Source organism: Acinonyx jubatus, chromosome B3, assembly GCF_027475565.1.
Source record: "Acinonyx jubatus isolate Ajub_Pintada_27869175 chromosome B3, VMU_Ajub_asm_v1.0, whole genome shotgun sequence".
Taxonomy (NCBI): Eukaryota; Metazoa; Chordata; class Mammalia; order Carnivora; family Felidae; genus Acinonyx; species Acinonyx jubatus.
The window spans coordinates 141370010-141391264 of record NC_069386.1 but is presented as its reverse complement, the minus strand read 5'-3'; the positions used below and the strand labels follow the sequence as shown (position 1 = coordinate 141391264).

The 21255-nt window shown below is 54.5% G+C and overlaps 1 protein-coding gene across 1 annotated transcript; it reads left to right on the top strand.

Annotated features, from left to right (window-relative positions):
• The first annotated feature begins 14303 nt into the window (after positions 1 to 14303).
• On the top strand, positions 14304 to 20119 carry HSP90AA1 (heat shock protein 90 alpha family class A member 1). Its single transcript, XM_027066644.2, has 11 exons — positions 14304 to 14492; positions 14874 to 15035; positions 15130 to 15496; positions 15860 to 15993; positions 16284 to 16604; positions 16809 to 16974; positions 17130 to 17320; positions 17428 to 17575; positions 17810 to 18078; positions 18438 to 18771; positions 18921 to 20119. The coding sequence occupies exons 2-11, from the start codon at positions 14874 to 14876 to the stop codon at positions 19028 to 19030; spliced, it is 2202 nt and encodes a 733-aa protein (XP_026922445.1). The 5' UTR covers positions 14304 to 14492; the 3' UTR covers positions 19031 to 20119.
• The last annotated feature ends 1136 nt before the right edge of the window (positions 20120 to 21255 follow it).

The following is a 21255-nucleotide window of genomic DNA, read 5'->3' as shown; positions in this document are numbered from 1 at the left end:
GTAAGGCACTCTGAGCCTCTCTTAAGAAAAGAAAATCATTCTGAGGTCCTCCCCACACCCACCCACCAGACAGCAAACGCCTGGGAGCCCTGGTGCACCATTCAGAGCTCCTTTGGTTGCCAGAAACAGGAACACACACACACACACTCATCATAAACGAAACGGGTTACTGCCTCCCCCGACCGAGCCACGGGAGATGTGGGGGCAGGGGGGCTTCCCTGCCTGCATCTTCGAAAGCTTCTCACCAGCCATCTCTTCTCTCCACCTCTCCCTGGGGGCTTCGGTATAACCCTGAAGATGAAAAGGAGCACATGTGCTCTTTCCCACCCATTCCAGCCAGAAGAGGCCCAGCGAAGGGCTCTGATGGGTCCGATTGCAGTCTGATCCTTTCCTGAACCGGTCGCCACAGCCAGGGGACGGGTGCCCACCCTGTGGGAGGGTGAGGTGCTAAGATGGGTCGCCCCACCGGAGTCACAGGCTAGGATGGGTGAGGGGTGCCCCGTGAGACCAAAGAACAAAGAGCAGGGAGGAACAGGCACTGGGCACGCGGTGGCCGTCCACCCCGCCGGCCGGTGACCGGGGCCTCCGGGCCGCTCGGCAGAACCTCGGCCTGCTCGGGGCGGGAGGGCCCGCCCTGCTTATAGTGGCTTGTTCACGAGAACGGTTTTCTTCCTGAAGAGAAGGGCAGCCCCTCCCGAGAGGCTCTTTGTAACGGTGCCGCTTCTGAGACCAAACCAGGCGGCGCATTCACGTTGCCCCTGAGGACTGACTGCGTACCAGGTACTGTCCGTACTTCATCGAACTTCATCCCCAGAACACTCGCAGGAAGTAGGTACAATTACCCCCATTCGACTGATGAGAGACTCCCACAAGGCAAGTGTGTGGCAGAGCCGGAATGTGAGCCGGGTTGGTTGATTCCAGGGCCCCTCGATACCGAGTAGAGCTCGTGATCTCCGGGGACTGACCCGCGCAGGCACTCGGCTCCCTGAAGTCTGCAGTGGCACAGTTATGTCACCTGCGCGGGGATCACGCCCACCCTGTGTGCGGACACCCTGGGCATCGTCCGCTGCGCCCTCGTGTGATTCCAAGAGCAAAGAGCCTTGGGTTTCGGACCGCTTGGCCCCTAAAATCCAGTGTGCGCCCCTACCCCATCCAGAGTTCACAGAAGCACCGACACCCATTCCAGGCTGGCGGAGAATCTGTTGCATTCGGCTACAAAGAGGCCGCCTGTATGGCCCCGGTGAGGTGCCTTCCTGAGGGACCTTCAAGGGGGATTGCCCGAAGCCACCAACTTGAGAACCCAGCCGGAACCTTACGCCCTTCGGTGCAGCTTGCCTACATCATCAGAACAGCTGTGATGGAGCCTGGGAAAATAAACACGTCCTGGTTTTGGCTGCTGACCTTCTAGCCCGGACCGAGAGCCAGCGCCCGCCCCACAGCAGAAGTGCCACCTTCCTCAGTCCCTCGGGAGGCGGGTATGTGCCAAACAGCATCCGTGAAGTCACCCAGCTCCTTGATCGCGACAGTCTGCCTTTCAGACCCACGCTTGGATTCCCAAGTTGGCTTTCCAAGTAGGAAGAGAACACAGCATGTATTTCAGTCCACTTGATGGTTGCGGGGAGAGTCTATGGAAGCCAGAGTGTGCCCTGCTGGGCCAGGTCCACGTTCATCCAGTGCCCCCTACAGGGCCTGGCACGCAGCAGGTGCTCAGTACAGGTGTTAGATCTATCTCTGCCTAATGGTGGGGGATAGTCTCCTGCCACAAAGCCTCTCTCCCCCCCTTCCTCCCAGCCAGTGTCGTTGGCTCTATCGCCAGCTTGGGTCCGGATGACTCAGTGGCCACGATCCCAAGGCAGGCCTCCAGTTGTTTTGCCTTGAACTCTAGAGAAATCCCGGCACCACCATCGCCAGGGTTGGCCTTGCCTTTACCAGCAGGTTGTTCCATGGCTCTGTGGGGTTTGTGTTGCCATCAGGGCTCTTGTTCACTGGCTCCCAGAGAAAGTCCTGACTCTTCCTCGGGCGTTGGGCGTGTGTTTCAGGATCCACCACTCATCCCCCTGCTGTCGGTTCCTCCAGGTCCCTGGGCGCCACCCGCCGCGTCCTCAGGCTTCAGCTGGAGCTAAGGCAGAGGGACAGAGTTCTGAGATCGGCCATTCCTGTCGTTGACATTGTTTTATATTGTTAATGGTCCGTGGACCAAGGCTTGAAATTGTTTACATTGTTTTATATTGTTAATGGTGCACGGACAAAGGCTTAAAATTAACTACTCTAAACTTTTCTACCTAAGGGCGCCTGGGTGGCTCAGTCAGTTGAGCCTCCAACTTTTGATTTCCGCACAGGTCATGATTCCAGAGTCCTGGATGGAACCCTATGTCAGCTGCGTGCTAAGCCTAGAGCCTGCTTAAGATATTCTCTTTCTCTCTCTCTCTCTCTCTCTCTCTCTCTCGGCACCTAAGTGGCTCAATTGGTTAAGCATCCAACTCTTTTTTTTTTTTTAATGTTTATTTATTTTTGAGAGAGCCGGAGAGGGGCAGAGAGAGAGACAGGGACAGAGGACTGGAGGTGGGCTCTACACTGACAGCAGAGAGCCCTATGCGGGGCTCCAATTCACAAACCGAACCATAAGATCATGACCTGAGCTGAAGTCAGACGCTTAACCGACTGAGCCACCCAGGCACCCTAAGCGTCCAACTCTTGATTTCAGCCCAGGTCATGATCTCACAGTTGGTGATTTTGAACCCCGCATCGGGCTCTGGGCTGACAGCTCAGAGCCTGCTTGGGATTCTCTCTCTCTCTCCCTTCCTCTCTGCCCCTTCCCTGATTGCTCCTCCCCCCCCCCCAATAAATAAATAAACATTAAAAAAAAAAAAAAGATTCTCTCTGCTCCTCCCCTGGTCACATTTGCACACTGTCACTCTAAAATAAACAAACATTTCTACCTAAGTTAACCAGCCATCCAGCCCACCTGGTGAGGGCCACAGAATGGCAGAACAGTGACCTTCTTGTTCTTCCCCTTGTCTGCCCAGTCTTCTTACATTGCAGTAGTGGCTCCTCGGGTCCCACTCCAGGCCCCAGCAATGCCCAAGAGGGTACCAGGTCCCTGCCTGGAGAGCACATGACATGATGATGGTACAGGGCTACCACACATGCAGGGAAAAGGTGCTATGGGAAGAAAGAGCAGAAAAGCAATACCATTCCCATGGCTCCCAGAGCCACACCTTGAGCACCTGCTCACAGAAAGAACACAGCTGGGAGGCGGCATGCGGGGGTCTTGGGAGTTGGTAGTGGCAGCAGATGAGCAGGGAAATGGAGGTAGGGCCCCAGGAAGGTGGTGCCGAAGACTTTGGACTTGATCTAAAAGTCAAAATGAGCCACAGAAGGAGCTGAGCCACAGAGGGACTGTCACATTTGGTGCCCAGGGATGTCCCTTTTGCCTCTGGTTAGACACAATGGGTGTCTTCTGCTCCTTCGGGAGCCCCTCATAGATGGCGGGAAAGATTCTACACGTGTCGGGGCGCCTGGGTGGCTCAGTCAGTTGAGCATCTGACTTCAGCTCAGGTCACGATCTCCCGGTTTTGTGGGGTCGAGCCCCGCATCTGGCTCTGCACTGATAGTGCAGAGCCTGCTTGGGATTCTCTCTCTCTCTCTCTCTCTGCTCCTCCCCCACTCGCTCTCTCAAATAAATAAACTTAAAAATTAAAGATGATACATGTGTGTGTCATGCAGAAAAAAGGAGTGGGACGAGAAAGCAGCAGGAGGGGGCAGTGACCCCAGTGTTGGGCGGTCTTGGAAGCAGAGGGACAGGCAGAGACTGACCTTCCCTTGGTCATCAGGGCGTTCACAGCTGCCAGCCAGGGCCACACCCAGGGCTCAGAACTAGAACGAGAGAAGGAGACACTAAAATACCGACCGGAAAGTTCTCATGGTTTGTGGGTGAGGACCCAGCGGTTTCCGGGAGACCCCCCCCCCCAATGTCAGGGTCTATTCGTCTTTGAAAGTAGTCCATTTATCTAGAGGGGAACTTCATGGGTCAGGAAACTGAGGCCCATAGAAATTAATCTTCCCAAGACCCCGGAGCCTGACAACAGAGCAGGGATTCAGATCTGTGCCCATAAAGACAACAAGGTACCATTTGACAGCCACCAGACTGGCAAAAAAATGTTCAAATGGCACACTAGGTGATCGTGACAGTGGGTTGAGAGAGACTCATTTTCTGCTGGGAGTGTCAACTGATAACATCATTTTGAAAACAATTTGGCTGTATCTGCTAAAATCGATGCGTTTAATACCCAGCGAAACCAGAAAACATTACTAGAATATCCATAGCAGCACTGTTTACGATAGCAGAAGTCTGGAAACAACCCAGATGTCTACCAACAGAACAGACGTACAAACTGTCGTGGAGCCCTGTGGTAGAATACTTTGCAGCAGGAGAAAGGAGTGGTGCAGAAGTCAACATCGTGCCGAGAAAAAGAAGTCACAGAATACATGTGCTAATCAGGTCTTTATTTAAATTCAAACATCCATCACTTAAGGACACCCATATGTATGTGGTGAAACAGTTCAACATTATCGATAATGTCTATATCTTAGGCAGGGTGGCCAACACGGCTGCTAATGCGGTCCCTCTTTATCATTGACACATATGATCTAAATCCGGAGAGAACTCGCCATGAGCCTGGCTCCCCTCACTGCTGCCATCCTTACTCAACAAGGACAAAAATTGGGACGTTCACATTCACCAACGATTCTCTTTGAAAGGGGGGATTTTTATTTTTTAATTTGTAATGTTTATTTTTGAGAGAGAGCGTGAGTGCGGGAGGGACAGAGAGAGGGGGAGACACAGAATCTGAAGCAGGTTCCAGGCTCTGAGCTGTCGGCACAGAGTCCGATGCGGGGTTCGAACCCACAGACTGTGAGATCATGACCTGAGCCGAAGTTAGACGCTCAACCGACGGAGCCACCCAGGCGCCCCAACGTTTATTTATTTTGGGGAGAGACGGACAGAGCATGAGCGGGGGAGGGGCAGAGAGAGAGGGAGACACAGAAACCAAAGCAGGCTCCAGGCTCTGAGCTGTCAGCACAGAGCCCGATGTGGGGCTTGAACTCACAACCCTGAGACCAAGAGTCCCTGTGCTCCACCGACTGAGCCAGCCAGGTGCCCCCATCCTGTCTTTCTAAATGACAGGCAGAGTTGCTGAAAGGGCTCTGAGTTTGTAGGCAGCATATCATCTGCAGTTGTAGTGCTGCTCAGAGGAATTGTGAAGTAGCCTATAAATTTAGATCGTTCTCATTATGTAGCCAGTAGCAGCTTGAACCCTGAACTTGGCTTTATGATTTGCCACCACACATTCACTGAGACAGTCAGTGAAGTAAAACATGTATATGGCTTGTCTGCCCTAACTTTGGAGAAGGTACGAGGGGCTGCAATGTGTAAAGTTTCCAGTAACTCATTCATTGTGCACTTCTAGTGAATAATGCACTTGGACCCCAGTCCATCTGTCCTCCAATGAAAGAATTTAAAACCACATTAAGACAGGTGGAACCTGGTCCAACTGTCCCATCCCTACCCCCATTTTTCCAGATGAGGAAACTGAGGCTTCAAGAGGAGGACACTTGGGGTGCCTGGGTGGCTCGGTTGAGCATCCAACTCTTGATTTCGGCTCAGGTCATGATCCCAGGGTCGTGGCATCGACCCCCAAGTTGGGCTCTGCGCTGAGCATGGATTCAGTCTCTCTCTCTCCTTCTGCCCCTCCCCCCCTCACTCTAAGAAAAATAAAAAATTAGGAGCGCCTGGGTGGCTCAGTCGATTGAGCCACCAACTTCAGCTGAGGTCACAATCTCGCAGTTCTTGAGTTCGAGCCCTGCACTGGGCTCGCTGCTCTCAGTGCGGGGCCTGCTTCGGAGATCTGCTGCCCCACTCTCTCTCTGTTCCTCTCCTGCTCACACTCTCAAAAGTAAATAAACCTCTAGAAAAACATATAAAAATTAAAGTTAAAAAACAAAGAGGAGGGACGCCCCCAAATCAGGAGGAACAGAAGGACAAAGGAGCAGACACCTCTCCCGTGGGGTTCATAAAGGAGTGGGCTTCTCCACGCAGGTGAATGGGAAGATCAAAGGGCCAAGGATGCTGGGGGGCAGGGAGCCCCTTGATTGCAGCAGTTGGGGGTGAGGGGCGAAGCAGCAGGACCAGCTCTTGGAAAGCCTGATAAGCCCAGTTCAGGACCCTATAAGGGAGTCAGCGCTGAAAATGACAACCCCGTTTGTGGCAACGTGGGCAGACCAAGGTGCTCACCACCTGGTCGGCTGGCCACATGGGCAGGATCCTTACAGGCAGATGACCCCTGCCTCACTGCAGACAGAAAGGAACTGTCAGCCAGGGATGTCATACCTGCTCATTCCCCCAGCCCCAATTTCGGTTTCTGACCCCACCCCACCCCACCCCGGGGGGATCAGAATCAACAGCCCCTCTGGGACCTGTCAGGGCCAGCTGGACCTGTCCTTCCACGGGCTGAGCTAGAAGCTGCATCCGGTGGGTCTCACCTCTGCCCTTGTGATAGAAGGGAACAGGGGCTAGCTCCCTGATAGCCCAAGAGAGATCCACCCAAGGGAGGTCGAGGAGAGGAGCAGGGAAGGCTGGACACAATAACTCTCCATGTTGGCACTCAGACTTTGCCTTTAAAGTCCTTTAAAGGGCCAGCCTTTCTTCATGTGTGAGGTTTTAGTAGTGAAATACGTGCAATTTTTTTTTTATTTCAGAAAACTGCCTCCTGTTTTCTTATAGACAGTTTCTTCCCTGCTCACTGAAAGGCTGGAAGCTTTGCCGTGAACTTTTCAGGGTGAGACATTAATGACGGTGATCCCGACTGGATCTCACATAATTCTCTCTTTCCTAATTAATCTTGTTCGCGAGAAATAAAGAAACAAGAAATCCCTGAAAACGGAAGTCATTTCCAATTAGACCCCAAACAACCCATCAACTGGCCGGTAGATGGCGCCAAAGTGTAGTCACTGCCTTTGGGCCCAAGGGCTCTAACCTAGTGCCTTCAAACACGGACCCCTAGCCTTTCTTTTCCATACCCGGAAAGCTGCCTGCCCTCTCTGCAGCCCTGTCCGCAGAGGGATGGGGGGCGGGGGGGGGCGGGCAACGAGGTGAGGACGACAAAGTCTCATTTTAATTCAGCCCCATGGGAAGGGGAGGAGGTTTCTAGAGTGAATCTGGTCTGAAGGAGGGGATTTCCCAGCTGAGCTTGGCAGACACGTGCGTGTCCCGTGTCTACCTGGAGAAGAAAAGGGTCTGACAAGGAGAGCTGCTCTGAGGTTCCAGGCATGTTTGGGGGACGACTGAGAGTGGGCAGAGGAGCGTCTGGGAAAGAGGATCGGGGCCAGACCACCAAGTCCTTGCATTGCTGCCATACTCTCTTCGGTGAAGGTGTTTCACCTGAGGGCGATCATTTCGCCTAAGGGGGTCATTCCGGCTGCCTGTGGAGGCTGAGAGAACGGAGGAGGGCGGCTGGAACAGAACCAGAAAACAATGCAGCAGCATATTCTTGCCCCTCCCCGCCTTCCTCTGCACCTGCTTCTCGGCTATAATCGTCCTCAATTCCGGGCCACCTGGTCAGGCGGACAGTGCTGCCTCCCCCTGGAGATGGTCTATGGGGGGAGAGGGGGTCCTGCAGCCAGCATTCCAGGCCCCAGAGCGCCAAGGTCAGGTGCGGAGATGGGGAGGATGCGGGTCTCGGGCAGAGCGGCAAGGGGCCTGGAGGCGGCATGGGCTGGACAGCCCGGGGCACAGGTCTTGAACGCCTATGCAGGGGCTGGCTTGGTGCCCCGGGACCCCTGGACATTTCTGCCCTGGGAGGTGGGCGGACGAGAACAGGAATGTGGAACAGGTGAATCCAGCAAGAGCCAGCTAAGGGGGCCAGGGCTTGGGGGCTGAGGGACTGGGGCGGGGTGGGACCCTGAACATGGACGGAAAGGGCATTTTAAAGGAAAAACCCAGCCCACTTGGCAGCTGTCAGAAAGTGGGGGCCAAGGGATGAGTCAAAGCTGACTCACAGGGTTTGAAGGTGGGTCAAGGGAAAGTGACGGTGCTTCCAGGAAGTTCGAGACCACGCCCATTCTTTGGGGCCTGAAGCACTGGCCCAGACTGTCCCACTTGTCATTTGCATGTTTACAGTCTGTCCCTCCCCCACTAGAATGTAAGCCCCTGAAGGCTCGGCCTGAAACTCTTTGCCTGGGGGGGCTGGGGGGGCTCATAGGAGGGGGACTGGGAGGCCTGGGGGGGCTGGTAGGGGGTCACAGCGCACCCCCAACAGACGCAGCCTCCCCCTGTCGCTCCAAGTTCCCAGCTCTTCACTACACTGAGACCACCTCCTGGGGAAGGCTTCCAAGCAGATCCAGCGGCCCCCCTTCCCATCCACCCGTCCTGCCACACTCCTGTTCACCCCCCCAGTCCCGTTCGCTGGATGCCCATCCCCTCGGATGCCCCACAGACGGTTCAGCCCAACATGGTGACACCAAACAGGCCACCTGCTGCTGTGGCCACTCCAGTGTCCCCCACGCGGGATCCCTCATGTGGGGTCCTGTAGGCTCCTTCACCTCCCCTGGACTGTTCTCTCACAAGCCTGCCCGTGCCCACCCACCAGCTCGGGGGCTTCCGGCCCTACTCAGCTCTCCCTGGGCCTGACATCCATGCACATGGCAGAGTGGGACATCTGAATGCAGGCCCCTGGGACAGTCGGGCCACGTTTCGAGCCCCCGGCACAGTGCCCTGCGGGATCTGGCACCCACCTCTTGCTTCGGCTGCGACAGCCACCCTGCCCCCCCGCAGGCTGTGTCCCCCGTCCCACCCACCCCACAGAAAGGCTTTTCCAGCCTCCGTTTCCTTGTCTGCCTTCTCACTCCTCCCTAAGACTCCCGTCTTCCTTCTAGATTTCACTTCTGCAGACGTTGTTCTCCTTCCCAGATGCCCTCTCCCCTTCCCCCTCCAGCAGCTAACACCACTGTCAGTTCTCAGAGAAGCCTCGGGCAGTGCCCCCACACCCTCCCCGCGCTCCTCGGTTTATAAATCTGTGTATTCACCTGCCGATGGCCTCATGGCTGTCTCCGCCACGCATGTAGTGATCCGACGTCACGCCCACTGCATCCCAGGGCCTGGACACGGGCTTTCAGTAAACAGGCATCAAATGGTGCTCGGGGCACCTGGGGGGCTCAGTCGGTTGAGTGTCCAACTCAGGCCATGATCTCACAGTTCGTGGGATCGAGCCCCACGTCTGGCTCTGTGCTGATGAGCATGCAGCCTGCCTGGGATTCTCCCTCTCCCTCTCTCTCCCCCTCCCCCACTTTCTTTTTCTCTCTTTCTCAAAATAAATTAAGAAAAAACGGGTGGTTCTCATTGAACAACAGGACACTGTTTCCCCTGTCAAATGGCCACATTCTGCTGACACCAGTGGGAGAGGAGGGCAAGGGAAGGCTTGCCGCACCTCCCTCTGGTGACAGTGTGTGCAAACTGACAGGGAAGTTATCAACCCCATCTGGGACTTCCAGGAATGGCTGCCCAGGCTGGGCCTCCAAGGGCAGGTTAAAACTTGCTGGGAGAAGAATGGTTTGGGTACCAAAGTGCCCCCAGTTTTGTGGTTGGTCAGGGGGAAACTGGCGTGCTGTGTGGAAATCCACTTTAGGACCAACTCGAAAACATACGGCCTGGTCCCTCCACGTCCCATCCTTTCACTTCCTATGGGACCGTGCTCTCAGCCCTCCCCTTCCCTCCCAAGCAGTGAGCCCAAATCCAGCAGATGGGGCCCAAGCGCAGGACAGCATCACCGTGAACTGGTGGCTGTCTCCTCACTCCCCACTAAGAGAACGGCGCATCATGCTTCAAGCATTCACTGCACGCCCGGCCCTACGGGCTTTCCCAGCATCCTTCTGTGTCTTCACTGCGATCATCACTAATGTAGAGACGAGAAGACCGAAGCACAGACAGGTTGGGCAGCTTGCTGAAAGTCACACAGCCAGTAAGTGCCAGGGACAGGGCTCATGGTCCAGAGGCAGACCTGCACTCATGCTCCTCCAAGTCAACTGTGTCTGTTTCCAAAGTATGAACCACTGAATTTCCCTAGATAACTCGATTCTGAACCTATCTCCTTGGTGTTTGCTAAACAAGATCAATTCTTTTTTTTTTTTTAATTTTTTTTTTCAACGTTTATTTATTTTTGGGACAGAGAGAGACAGAGCATGAACGGGGGAGGGGCAGAGAGAGAGGGAGACACAGAATCGGGAACAGGCTCCAGGCTCTGAGCCATCAGCCCAGAGCCTGACGCGGGGCTCGAACTCACGGACCGCGAGATCGTGACCTGGCTGAAATCGGACGCTTAACCGACTGCGCCACCCAGGTGCCCCCAAACAAGATCAATTCTTAAAAAACAGCGTTGTGAAGTATAATCGACATGCAAGAAACTGCACGTTAAGCACGATCTGATATGTTTCGACATACTTGTACACCTGTGCAACCGTGCTGCAAATTAGACGGTGAACAGGTGCCTCAGCCTTCCTCGGTGCACCTGTCCCCCTACCCCTGCCTTTGCCGCCCCCTCCCTCCACCCCCAGGGCAGCCACAGGTCTGCTTTCTGTCACTAAAGGTTGGCTTGCATTTTCTCAAGTTCCATCAGTGACTGGTACGTTTCCTTCAGTGTAATGACTTTCTATACAGAATGTTTACCAGTATATGCCATAATCTGGGTATAAAACAAGTCCCAATAAATTTGAAAGGATTTGTATCATGGAGACTATGTTCTTCGACCACGATGAAATGAAATACTAGAAATCAGCAACAACAAGATTTTTGGAAAACCTCCAAATATTTAGCAACTAACACATTTATAGATAATCTGTGGGTCAAAGAAGAAATCAAAGGGAAACTGAAAAGTTACTTATTTCGTGCAGTTACCATGTGCCAGGCCCTGTGCTGGGTCATTTCCCAAAACAGACTTTGCTCACATAAGGCTCACAACCCTACAAGCATAGTCTTCTCATGCCCATGTTACAGAGGCAGGCATGTTACAGTCAGTGACTTGCCGCGGTCACATGGGCAGGTAGATTCAAGATCTGACACTTGAATCTAGAGCCCCTGGATCCAGAGTCCAGCATTCCAACAGAGTCTTGCGTTCCAGCTTAACAGAGGGACACCGGAGGGTTCAAGTGAAGAAAGAAAATGGTCAGGTTCCCTGGACAGCAGATCACTTTGGGACCAGTTCCACAAACATTTAGGATGTGGATATGTGATCAGAACCCAGAGGAGGGAGCAGGAGGAGACTGGGTGGAAAAGGAGGTGAGGGGGGCACGAGAGAGAGCAGGGGTCAGAGGATTGGGCCTGATAGGTAAGTCGGGATGGGAAGGGCCCCTGGGGAGATGGAGGTGATGGTCCACAGGGACATTACTCAGAAGAAAAAAAGAGGGAATGGTGTCCAGGCTTGCATTTTCTAAAGTTCCATCAGTGACTGGTACGTTTCCTTCAGTGTAATGACTTGTGTGCAGCCCTGTGGGGGTAGTTCACAGTGAAGTTTAGAAAGGAGTGACAAGGAGCATGGGGGACCATAGGCTACAGGGTGGAGACAGGTGCAGTTAGGTGGCTATGGAGGTCTTTTCCACGAGACGCTGGTTGTGGTGACAGGGGTGAGGGACTTGGGGAGGGAAGTGGACAACGGAGATGGAAAGCAGCAGACGGATTCGAGAGGCATTCAGGAGGCAGAAACGGCAGGGCTCACACCAGATCCCCATGGGGATGCTTGGGCGTTCTAGAAGGTGGTGGGATAGCCGGCTAGCTGAGTAGTGAGTCCCAGAAGACCAGCCAGGTGGGGCAGTGAGTGAGCTCAGTGTCCAGCTGTGGCACTAGAATGGTCCCGGCCCAGGCTTCTCTGTCATCATCTGCACAGAGGTCCTGTTCCAACAGCTCCAGAGAAAGGCCGGAGAGGGGGGCGGGGCAGCCAGCATGCTGGTGGTGGAACTGAGGCAGAGATCCCCAGGGCAATGGGGGTTGGTGTAACCTGTGGCCCAGAGGCCAAGAGGAGGCAGGAGGAGAAAGTTTTTTTACTTAGTAACTAAGGCAGTCAGGAGAGAGCTTGAAAAGGCAGGAGGATGTGGCAGGAGGGAGGGTTATTCAAGTTGGAATCAGCTGGGCAACAACGATCCCAGGAGTGACCTTGGGCTGAGGTCGGTGGAGCAGAGGCAGGTGAAGTCTCCAGAAACCGAGAATGTCATAGCTGGGGCCTCGAATGGCTCACCTACAAGAAACCTGACACTTCCCCGGGGCTGTGACAGAAGTGGGGTGGAAAGGAAGAAGTGGGCTAGGTCTCCGGGTGGGGAGCAGGAGTGCCCCTGTGCGGTCCAGGTGGAGAGGGCTTTGGCACAGCGAGAGCCAGCCTGCTAACTGCCCCTCCTCCTTGTCTCCTCTCCCCTGCCCCCTCCCGGCCCAGGCTGCAGGGAAAACCCGGGCAAGAGCTCCCAGACACAGATGGGGTCACAAATACGTTTTACAAGGTGCCCCAGCAAATGCAGAACAACCCCCGCCTCCCCTGACCACGTGGCTGGAAGTTTCCATTCTATTTCTTCTATTTTTTAATGCTAGTCAAGACGCCCCTGCCTCGATTTCACACACCCGCGGTGGGTCTCAAGCCCCACTTTGAAAACCCCGTTCAGGGAAGAGTGGGTTTTCCGGGAAATGAGGAAGTGGAAGGAGAGTTCAGTCAGGTTTGTTTACAACGTAAGGAGCTTCCAGATTGTTCCCGGGGGAGGGTGAGGCCGGGGTGCTGGGAGGAGCTAGCGACAAAGGAGCCGAGGGCTGAGCTCTTTTTCTGGGACACACAGTGCTCCAGGCGGGGTCCTTCAAATCAGAAGCCACCTGGTATGGGCTTGGGTGGCGTCCAAGGGCCCCTCCACTCCAAGATTCTTATGACTCTCACCTGTCATTGTTCAAAATCCCTTAGGAATCCCCATTTAGAAATTGGCTTTGGGAGCAAGTTAGTCCCCCAAACCGCGAACTAGGTACTTCATATGGATACCTCAAGTTACGTAAAACAGGCAATAAAGGGCTTTACAAAATTCTGGTGGGTGTACTGGGCGAGCACGCATTCGTTCACCGATCCGGAAACTCCAGACTAGTGTGAAGGACACCGTTTCAGGGCAAACCAAAAGCAAGTAGAGGTGATGGGGATTAAGGAGGGCACTTGTGATGAGCCCTGGATATTGTAAGTGAAGAATCGCTAAATTCTACTCAAACTAAAGGAAAAGAAAAAAGAAAAAAAAAAAAGGTAGAAAGCCCCAAGGGATGGAGCATGGGTTTGGAGAATCCAGGCCTAAGGGTCCATGTCAGCATTTCCCCCTGTGCACCGCGTAAGAAAAGGACCAGCCCCCGACCCCAGCCACGGCCTGCGTTTGGAGGTTCCAGGGCAATGGGGGAGAGGCAGGGGATGACCCTGTCACCTGCTGGTGTTCCTCGCTCCTCATCCCACGGTCAGAACCGGGTCCCTGGAGTCCGACCAGGCTCCAGGGGCTCCCCTGGTCCACACAGACCCCCGCGTCGCTGGAGGCTCCCCTGCTGCAGGGCAGAAACGAGGGGTCGGCCTGGCCACCCCACGCACATGCCCCGGTCACCCCTCACACCTGTCAGGGCCCAGCGCCTTGGCACCCCTTAACCAGGCTGTGGGCAGGGGGGGCCTCCGCACCACGAGGCTCTGGCGGGCACCTGTTGCCCCACTTCCAGGACCGTGAACCCATAGTCGCTGCCCCGGCCTTAGAGATGTGGCATGGGACTCCCGAACCCTCAGCCGTAGCCCCAGCCCCGAGCCTCTGATCACTGCCCCAGGCGTATACCTGCGGGCCGGACTCCTCTCTCCCCGAGACCCTGACCCCGGCCTCAGAGCCCTAGAACTGGCCCGGGGCCCCTGGTGGCTGGCGCCGAGGGTCCCGAAGCCTACACCGCCTGGGGACACCGTCTAAGAAGGGCAAATTACTTCTACAGACTTCAGAGAGGCAACGGCTGCGGATACCCGGTCCCGGGCCTGGGTGGCGCCACTGCGCCCGCGCGCCGAGCTCGCGGCGCACGCTCGGGGTAGAGGGGGCAGGGGCGCCGGCGGGAGGCAGGGCTGGGGGCGGTAGCCCCGGAAGGCGCCAGACCTTCGCGAGAATTCCGGGCTGCGCAGGCGCACGGAGACGGGCGCGGGGACGCGCGCGGCGGCCGTTGGGGGTGGAGCGCTCGGGGCGGGCCCGCGCGCGCCCGGGGGAGGGGCGGGGCCGTGGCCAGGGCGCAGGCGCAGGCGCGCGGCCGCGGCGGCGGTTGGGGAGGGTTCTTCCGGAAGGTTCGGGAGGCTTCTGGAAAAGGCGCCGCGCGCCGGGCGGGCCCGCGTCTATATAAAGGGAGCGCGGGGGCGGCGCGCCAGTTGCTTCTGCGTCCTGGTGCTGCGTCGTCGCGGAGCCCGTGTGGTCCTTTAGCCGAGGTGAGGGGGCGACTGGGGGGTGCCTGTGGGGGGGGGCGGCGGGAGCGGAGGCGGCTCCCGGGGGGTCCCCGGGCCCCGCGGGGCGGCGCGGCACTGCTCTGGGCGGCGGAGGCCTCTGGCCTGCTGCGGCCTCGACCCCCGCCCGCGTACGAGGGCCCGGAGACCCGGAGGGGCGGTGGGGAGGGCGCGCCGCGGGGACCCCCGCCCGGCCGCGGCCCCGGCGCTCCGGCTCCGGGCGGGGGTCCCCGCGGGCCTGCAGCGCCCGTTGGCGGCGTGCGCGCGGGCCTCGGCGTCGCAGCTGGAAATGAGGTCATCCTTTGTCGGCGGGCCGGGCCTCCCGGAGGCCTGTGGCGCCGCGTAACCGGCCCGCGGCCTCTGCAGATGCCCGAGGAAACCCAGACCCAAGACCAGCCGATGGAGGAGGAGGAGGTGGAGACGTTCGCCTTCCAGGCGGAGATCGCCCAGTTGATGTCCCTGATCATCAACACTTTCTACTCGAATAAAGAGATTTTCCTGCGCGAGCTGATTTCCAACTCATCCGATGTGAGTGTCGGCTTGGGGAACGGGGTCGCGGTCCCCCTGTGTGCGTCCCACCCTCCGGGAGCTCTGTGCTCACCGGCATGTGTTTCTCCGATAGGCCCTGGACAAAATCAGATACGAGAGCTTGACTGATCCCAGCAAGTTAGATTCCGGGAAAGAGCTGCACATTAATCTCATTCCAAACAAGCAAGATCGAACCCTCACTATTGTGGATACCGGGATTGGCATGACCAAGGCCGATTTGATCAATAATCTCGGTACTATCGCCAAGTCTGGGACCAAAGCGTTTATGGAAGCTTTGCAGGCTGGCGCGGATATTTCTATGATCGGCCAGTTTGGTGTCGGGTTCTATTCTGCCTATTTGGTTGCCGAGAAAGTGACGGTGATCACCAAGCATAACGACGATGAGCAATACGCCTGGGAGTCTTCTGCAGGAGGGTCGTTCACAGTCAGGACTGATACAGGTAGGCACCTGGTGGAATGATTTATTCGGTCACGTGGGGGAGGGTCGGGTGCTGTAGGAAGGGGGCCCTTGAAGATGCTGTGGAATTGGTAAAAATTCGTTGGCTTCTTTGGGAGCATGCCTGGTAAGCACATGATGGTGCGATGGTAGGGATGTGGTTACTGATGTTGCTGGGGCAAGGCAGTTAAACTCCCATGGGACGCCTTTCATCCACAGCAGTGTTAACCCCCTTTCCTAAACGTGCTCAGAAGCTGTTGGGTGTGGATGGCATTGGGAGCTGAATTGTGATTTTTTTTTTTCCCCCCAACACTTTGGTTTGCCCATTCAGATTGAGGTGGCGTCCACTTTTTTCCTTCCTTTACAGGTGAACCTATGGGTCGAGGAACAAAGGTTATCTTGCATCTGAAAGAAGACCAGACGGAATACCTGGAGGAAAGAAGAATAAAGGAGATCGTGAAGAAACACTCCCAGTTTATCGGCTATCCTATCACTCTCTTTGTGAGTGTCCTTGTTTTTTATGTAAAGTTAACAAACTAAGGTGGTTCTTGAATCTACTACTGAGGGAAAAATCCAAACTTGTGTTGACCCGGCTAGCCTGAAGTTCTGTGGTGCTATTAAGGTACCCAGGATTGTTTAGGTCGACGCGTTAAACGTTACTGAGTGGTTTTCTGTTTATTTAACCAAACCTTTGAGTGGGGCTGATGAATTTGGGCTTTGGTTATAAGCGCATACGCTCCATTTAGTTCCAGAATGCAAAAGGTGATGTGATCTCCCATGTTCATTTGAAGGTGGAGAAGGAGCGGGATAAAGAGGTCAGCGATGATGAGGCTGAAGAAAAGGAAGAGAAAGAGGAAGAAAAAGAAAAGGAAGAGAAGGAGTCCGATGACAAGCCTGAAATAGAAGATGTGGGTTCCGACGAGGAGGAGGAAGAAAAGAAGGACGGAGACAAGAAGAAGAAGAAGAAGATCAAGGAGAAGTACATCGATCAAGAAGAGCTGAACAAGACCAAACCTATTTGGACCAGAAACCCTGACGACATTACTAACGAAGAGTACGGAGAATTTTACAAGAGCTTGACCAACGACTGGGAGGATCACTTGGCAGTGAAGGTGAGTGTCGAAGTGCTTCAGAGCTGGTCTGCTTCTGCAGGTGGCTTGTCGGAGCTTGTCAAATCGGGGGTCGTAGCTGAGCACTTGGCCATCCCAGCCCTTGACCTCTCCCTAGAAGTGCTTTCGGTTGTCACCGCGAGAGTTCTAGTTGAAGTCAAAGTCGCTTGCGTCATTGCTTGATGGTTTGGCGTGTGTTTATTACAGCATTTTTCGGTCGAAGGACAGTTGGAATTCAGAGCCCTGCTTTTTGTCCCAAGACGTGCTCCCTTTGACCTGTTTGAAAACAGGAAGAAAAAGAACAACATCAAGCTGTATGTGCGCAGAGTTTTCATCATGGATAACTGCGAGGAGCTGATCCCGGAATACCTGAGTGAGTACCGAGGACGATCGGGTGTGAAGTCCGAGCGTGGGGACCTCTCCGCTCCGGGGCGTTGGTTCGGGCCTGTGGGGCAGGAAATCCCCTTCGGTTTTTGGGGTGTAGGAGTTGGTTGATTTTGTCCCGGGGACGACTTTATTTTTTCCCAGATTTCATTAGAGGCGTGGTGGACTCCGAGGATCTTCCCCTGAACATTTCCCGAGAGATGTTGCAGCAGAGCAAGATCTTAAAAGTTATCCGCAAGAATTTGGTCAAAAAGTGCTTAGAACTCTTCACCGAACTGGCCGAAGACAAAGAGAACTACAAGAAGTTTTACGAGCAGTTCTCTAAGAACATTAAGGTTCGTGGAAAGAGCCTGATCCTTCCCAGGGGTAATCAAACCGGCTTCTCCGGTTCTCGGTGACTTTTTTGACGCAGAGGAGACTTGATGCGAACGTTGTCTTTCAGCTCGGAATCCACGAGGACTCCCAGAACCGGAAGAAGCTGTCGGAGCTGTTGCGCTACTACACGTCTGCCTCTGGTGACGAGATGGTGTCTCTCAAGGACTATTGCACCAGGATGAAGGAGAACCAGAAGCACATCTACTACATCACAGGTGAGCGAGCGGCGTGCTGTCGTGGCCTCGTTCCGGGCACTGCCTGGCGACCGTGGGTGTGTTCCCTAGGCACGCGGGGTCCCGTGTCAACTCCTGGGTACTAAACGCGGCCAGACCACGTGCGCCACGTCTGTGGGCGCATCTGTGGTTCGAGCTGACGAGACTGGGAAAAGTCCGGAGGAAGCGACACCGCTTCCTGTTAAGCGAAGGTGTAACTTTCTGCTAATGCCCCAGGGGAGACCAAGGACCAGGTGGCGAACTCGGCCTTTGTGGAGCGTCTTCGGAAGCACGGTCTAGAGGTGATCTATATGATCGAGCCGATCGATGAGTACTGTGTCCAACAGCTGAAGGAATTTGAGGGGAAGACTTTAGTGTCCGTCACCAAAGAGGGCTTGGAACTTCCAGAAGATGAAGAAGAGAAAAAGAAACAGGAGGAGAAGAAGACAAAGTTTGAAAACCTGTGCAAGATCATGAAGGACATCTTGGAGAAAAAAGTGGAAAAGGTGGGTGAACGTGGTTTCCTTCCACTTGGGTTTCCTAATTGTGGGCGTGATCTTGAAGGGCCCGTGGGTGTTTTTCAGGTTGTCCGAACATACAGCCCCTTTCTCCCAAGTTCTCGGCTTTTACAGTATGACACAAGCGGAAAATTAGGCCCATTAAATGAGCAGGAAGGCCCTCTACCGTCTTGAAGGAGCTAAAAGGTGTCAGGATGTGCAGGAAGAGGGTTGTGGGTACTTGGGTCTGCATGTGGTATTTCGCATTTTGTGAATACAGTAGCGGGAGTCCCTCCGTCCGTTTTACGATAAAGATGTGGTAGAGGGACTTTTCTAGACCCAGTCCTCACTTCGCGTTTTCATTGCAGGTGGTTGTGTCAAACCGACTGGTGACCTCGCCGTGCTGCATTGTCACGAGCACGTACGGCTGGACGGCGAACATGGAGAGGATCATGAAGGCCCAGGCCCTAAGGGACAACTCCACTATGGGCTACATGGCAGCGAAGAAGCACCTGGAGATCAACCCCGACCACTCCATCATCGAGACCTTGCGGCAGAAGGCGGAGGCGGACAAGAACGACAAGTCCGTGAAAGACCTGGTCATCCTGCTCTACGAAACCGCCCTCCTGTCCTCTGGCTTCAGTCTGGAAGACCCACAGACACACGCTAACCGGATCTACAGGATGATCAAACTTGGTCTGGGTAAGCTTTGCCAGGCACCCTGTGTGAGAAACCCCTTAGGGTCCCCTGACGAAGAGGTCATCTCGCAAGAGCCCCCCTGAGAGTGGCACCGGGCTGACGCCAGGCGCTGGTTCGGGACCGTGTAACCTGAGGGTTTCCTTTCCGAAAAGGTATCGACGAAGATGACCCCACCGCCGACGACAGCAGTGCTGCGGTGACCGAGGAGATGCCACCCCTGGAAGGCGACGACGACACGTCGCGCATGGAAGAAGTTGACTGAGCGCCGCCCCGAGGATTCCTTATATATGTACTCGATGCTTTATCCCGTTCCCTCCGACGATCTATTTTCAAGGATGTTTTTCTTTATTTTTGTTAACGTTTTAAAAATCTGTAAGGCATGACGAGAGCTACTTATGGGGAAGATAAGATTTCTTTCTGTTTGAGTGTGATACTGTGATGCGTAGAAACTAAAGCCCGGCTAGTTGTTTTGTTTGTTTTTTTGGGTTTTGTTTTGTTTTTTTTTTTTTTTTTTTTAGTGCCACGCTGGCTGCTCTTCCAGGACAAGGTAACGTTTGTCGCAAGGTGTACGTAACCTCCCGTGAACCGCGTGGTCTGAAGTGTTCACGACAAGTGGGTTCCCTAGTAAGACCAAACTCGTCTGTCACTGAAGTGTTCTGAGCTATACCTTGGTGTTTAAAAGAAAAATCTCGGTTGAAACAACTTTCACCTTCTAGGATTTACTTTTCAAATCTTCTGTCCCCTGTAGTTATTTGCTGCATGTACCAGGCCTCTAGAAACTAGTGTGTTAAACCGAACCAACCTGATGGGAGTAACTATAGGGCTCGTTTTCCAAAGAGAAGAGCGTTGTTTAGAGTAGCGAAATTCAAAGGCTGCTTAGGTGCGTTGTAAAGCTGTTGGGGAAATAACTCCACAAGTTTCGTGAGTGGAAATGTAGTGCTCGAGACACATTCTGCTTTAAAAGGTTGTAACAAATACAAACAAATTTAAAAAAAGCTCTGCGAAAATGTTTTGTGTGGGGAAGTGGGGTTCCAAAATTCAGGGCAGCCCCGGGTTGTAAAAAATTGGGGTGCACACATGCTGCCTGCTGGGAGACGGAGGGCGGTGGTTGACGTTGCTGGCCTGAAGTCGTCTGTGACCTTCCCGGTGCGCGCTCAGGTGGCGGCTCTGGGGTCAGGGGCATATTCTGGAACCACACGGAAGAGAAGGGACCATCACACAACATGCGTTCTGTGTCCTGTGTTACATTTCCTAATGACTCCTTTCTCCTTGGATTTTTACGTCCAAACAGCTTTTCTGTAGTGTTTGTAAGACCTGCCTTATGCCCTAAATATAGCTCCTTAATACCTCAGCCTTGTGTCTCCCGCGTTCTTTAGCAACTCTAATCCCATCCCATCTGAAATCCGCTTATTCTCTGGCTCTTCACTGAGCCTCCGGCGAGATGCGTGGAGGGTGTTCTCTGACCCCTGTGAGCAGCAGCAGGCAGGGTGGGGAGAACCGGCGGGGTCGGTGGGGTTCCCCGCTGGGAGCAGCAGGGACTAAATCAGCCTTCCGGTCCTAAAACTGAGTGGTTTTGGTTTTGGCACATGGGTGGTAGTGGGTCCCCACGGGATTTGGGGGCGAAGATCACCTGCAGGCCGTGACCGTGACGTAGAATCTATGGGGATGGGCTGGGAGAGAACTTGGGGCGGTGGAAGGACGGCTGCCAAGTGCCAGGTGAACGGAAGTCACGTTCAACCCTTAAAATCCCCTGAGGTAGAGCTTCCTCTCCTCCTGCAAACGGGAGTTGCTTACATGGAGGGGTCAGTATCTGAGTCCGGGTTGATCCCCAAAGTTGTTTGGCTGTTCTGCATTTAGGGGAAGATGTTCCCAGTTAGGGGGGAGCGGAAGTGGCCGGTAGGAGGCCTTAAAGGGCAAGTTTCTCCCTAGTCTGGTAAGAAAGCTGAAGCCTGCAGGAAGAGGTGTTTGAGAGAACCCACAAACGGGGAACCTGCGTGTAAGTGATCCAACTGAACGCCTCCTCCCTGGGTCACTGAGAAAGCGCTCAAGGCAGGTGTGTGCTGTGTCTAGAACCATCACCCAGTGACGCCACGTGGCACCCCCCCCCCCAGAAGATGGGTGCTCCACGTGGTGGAGGAGATGCAGAGGTGGCCTCAAAATCCAGGGTTGCTTCACACCTTGCGGAACTGGTCCCATCTGAGGAAAGGTGAAGGCTTTTCCCAGGTTACGTGGTTGTCTGATGCACAACCAGCAAGGACGCTACAAGAGCGGAACCGGAACCATATGTGAATTTAAGCAAAACCCTAAGATAGATCAACACACAAAAGTCCGTTGAACTTAGCGTCAAGCCGTTGTTAACTCTTGAAAGACTCAGTAACAAGCTAAACAAATTTTACAAAGGTTTTGCAAGACTTGCCCACCAAACACTGCAGAGCGGAGAGAGGGAACGTTCGGTGTTGGAAAACAATAGTAAGATGGGACACCTTG

Bases quoted from the DNA above. Each gene is read 5' to 3' on its own strand.
- HSP90AA1 (XM_027066644.2), top strand. From the start codon at position 14,874: ATGCCCGAGGAAACCCAGACCCAAGACCAGCCGATGGAGGAGGAGGAG. The intron at 15,497-15,859 runs GTAGGCACCTGG...CTTCCTTTACAG, and splicing joins CACAGTCAGGACTGATACAG to GTGAACCTATGGGTCGAGGA. The intron at 16,975-17,129 runs GTGAGTACCGAG...ATTTTTTCCCAG, and splicing joins GCTGATCCCGGAATACCTGA to ATTTCATTAGAGGCGTGGTG.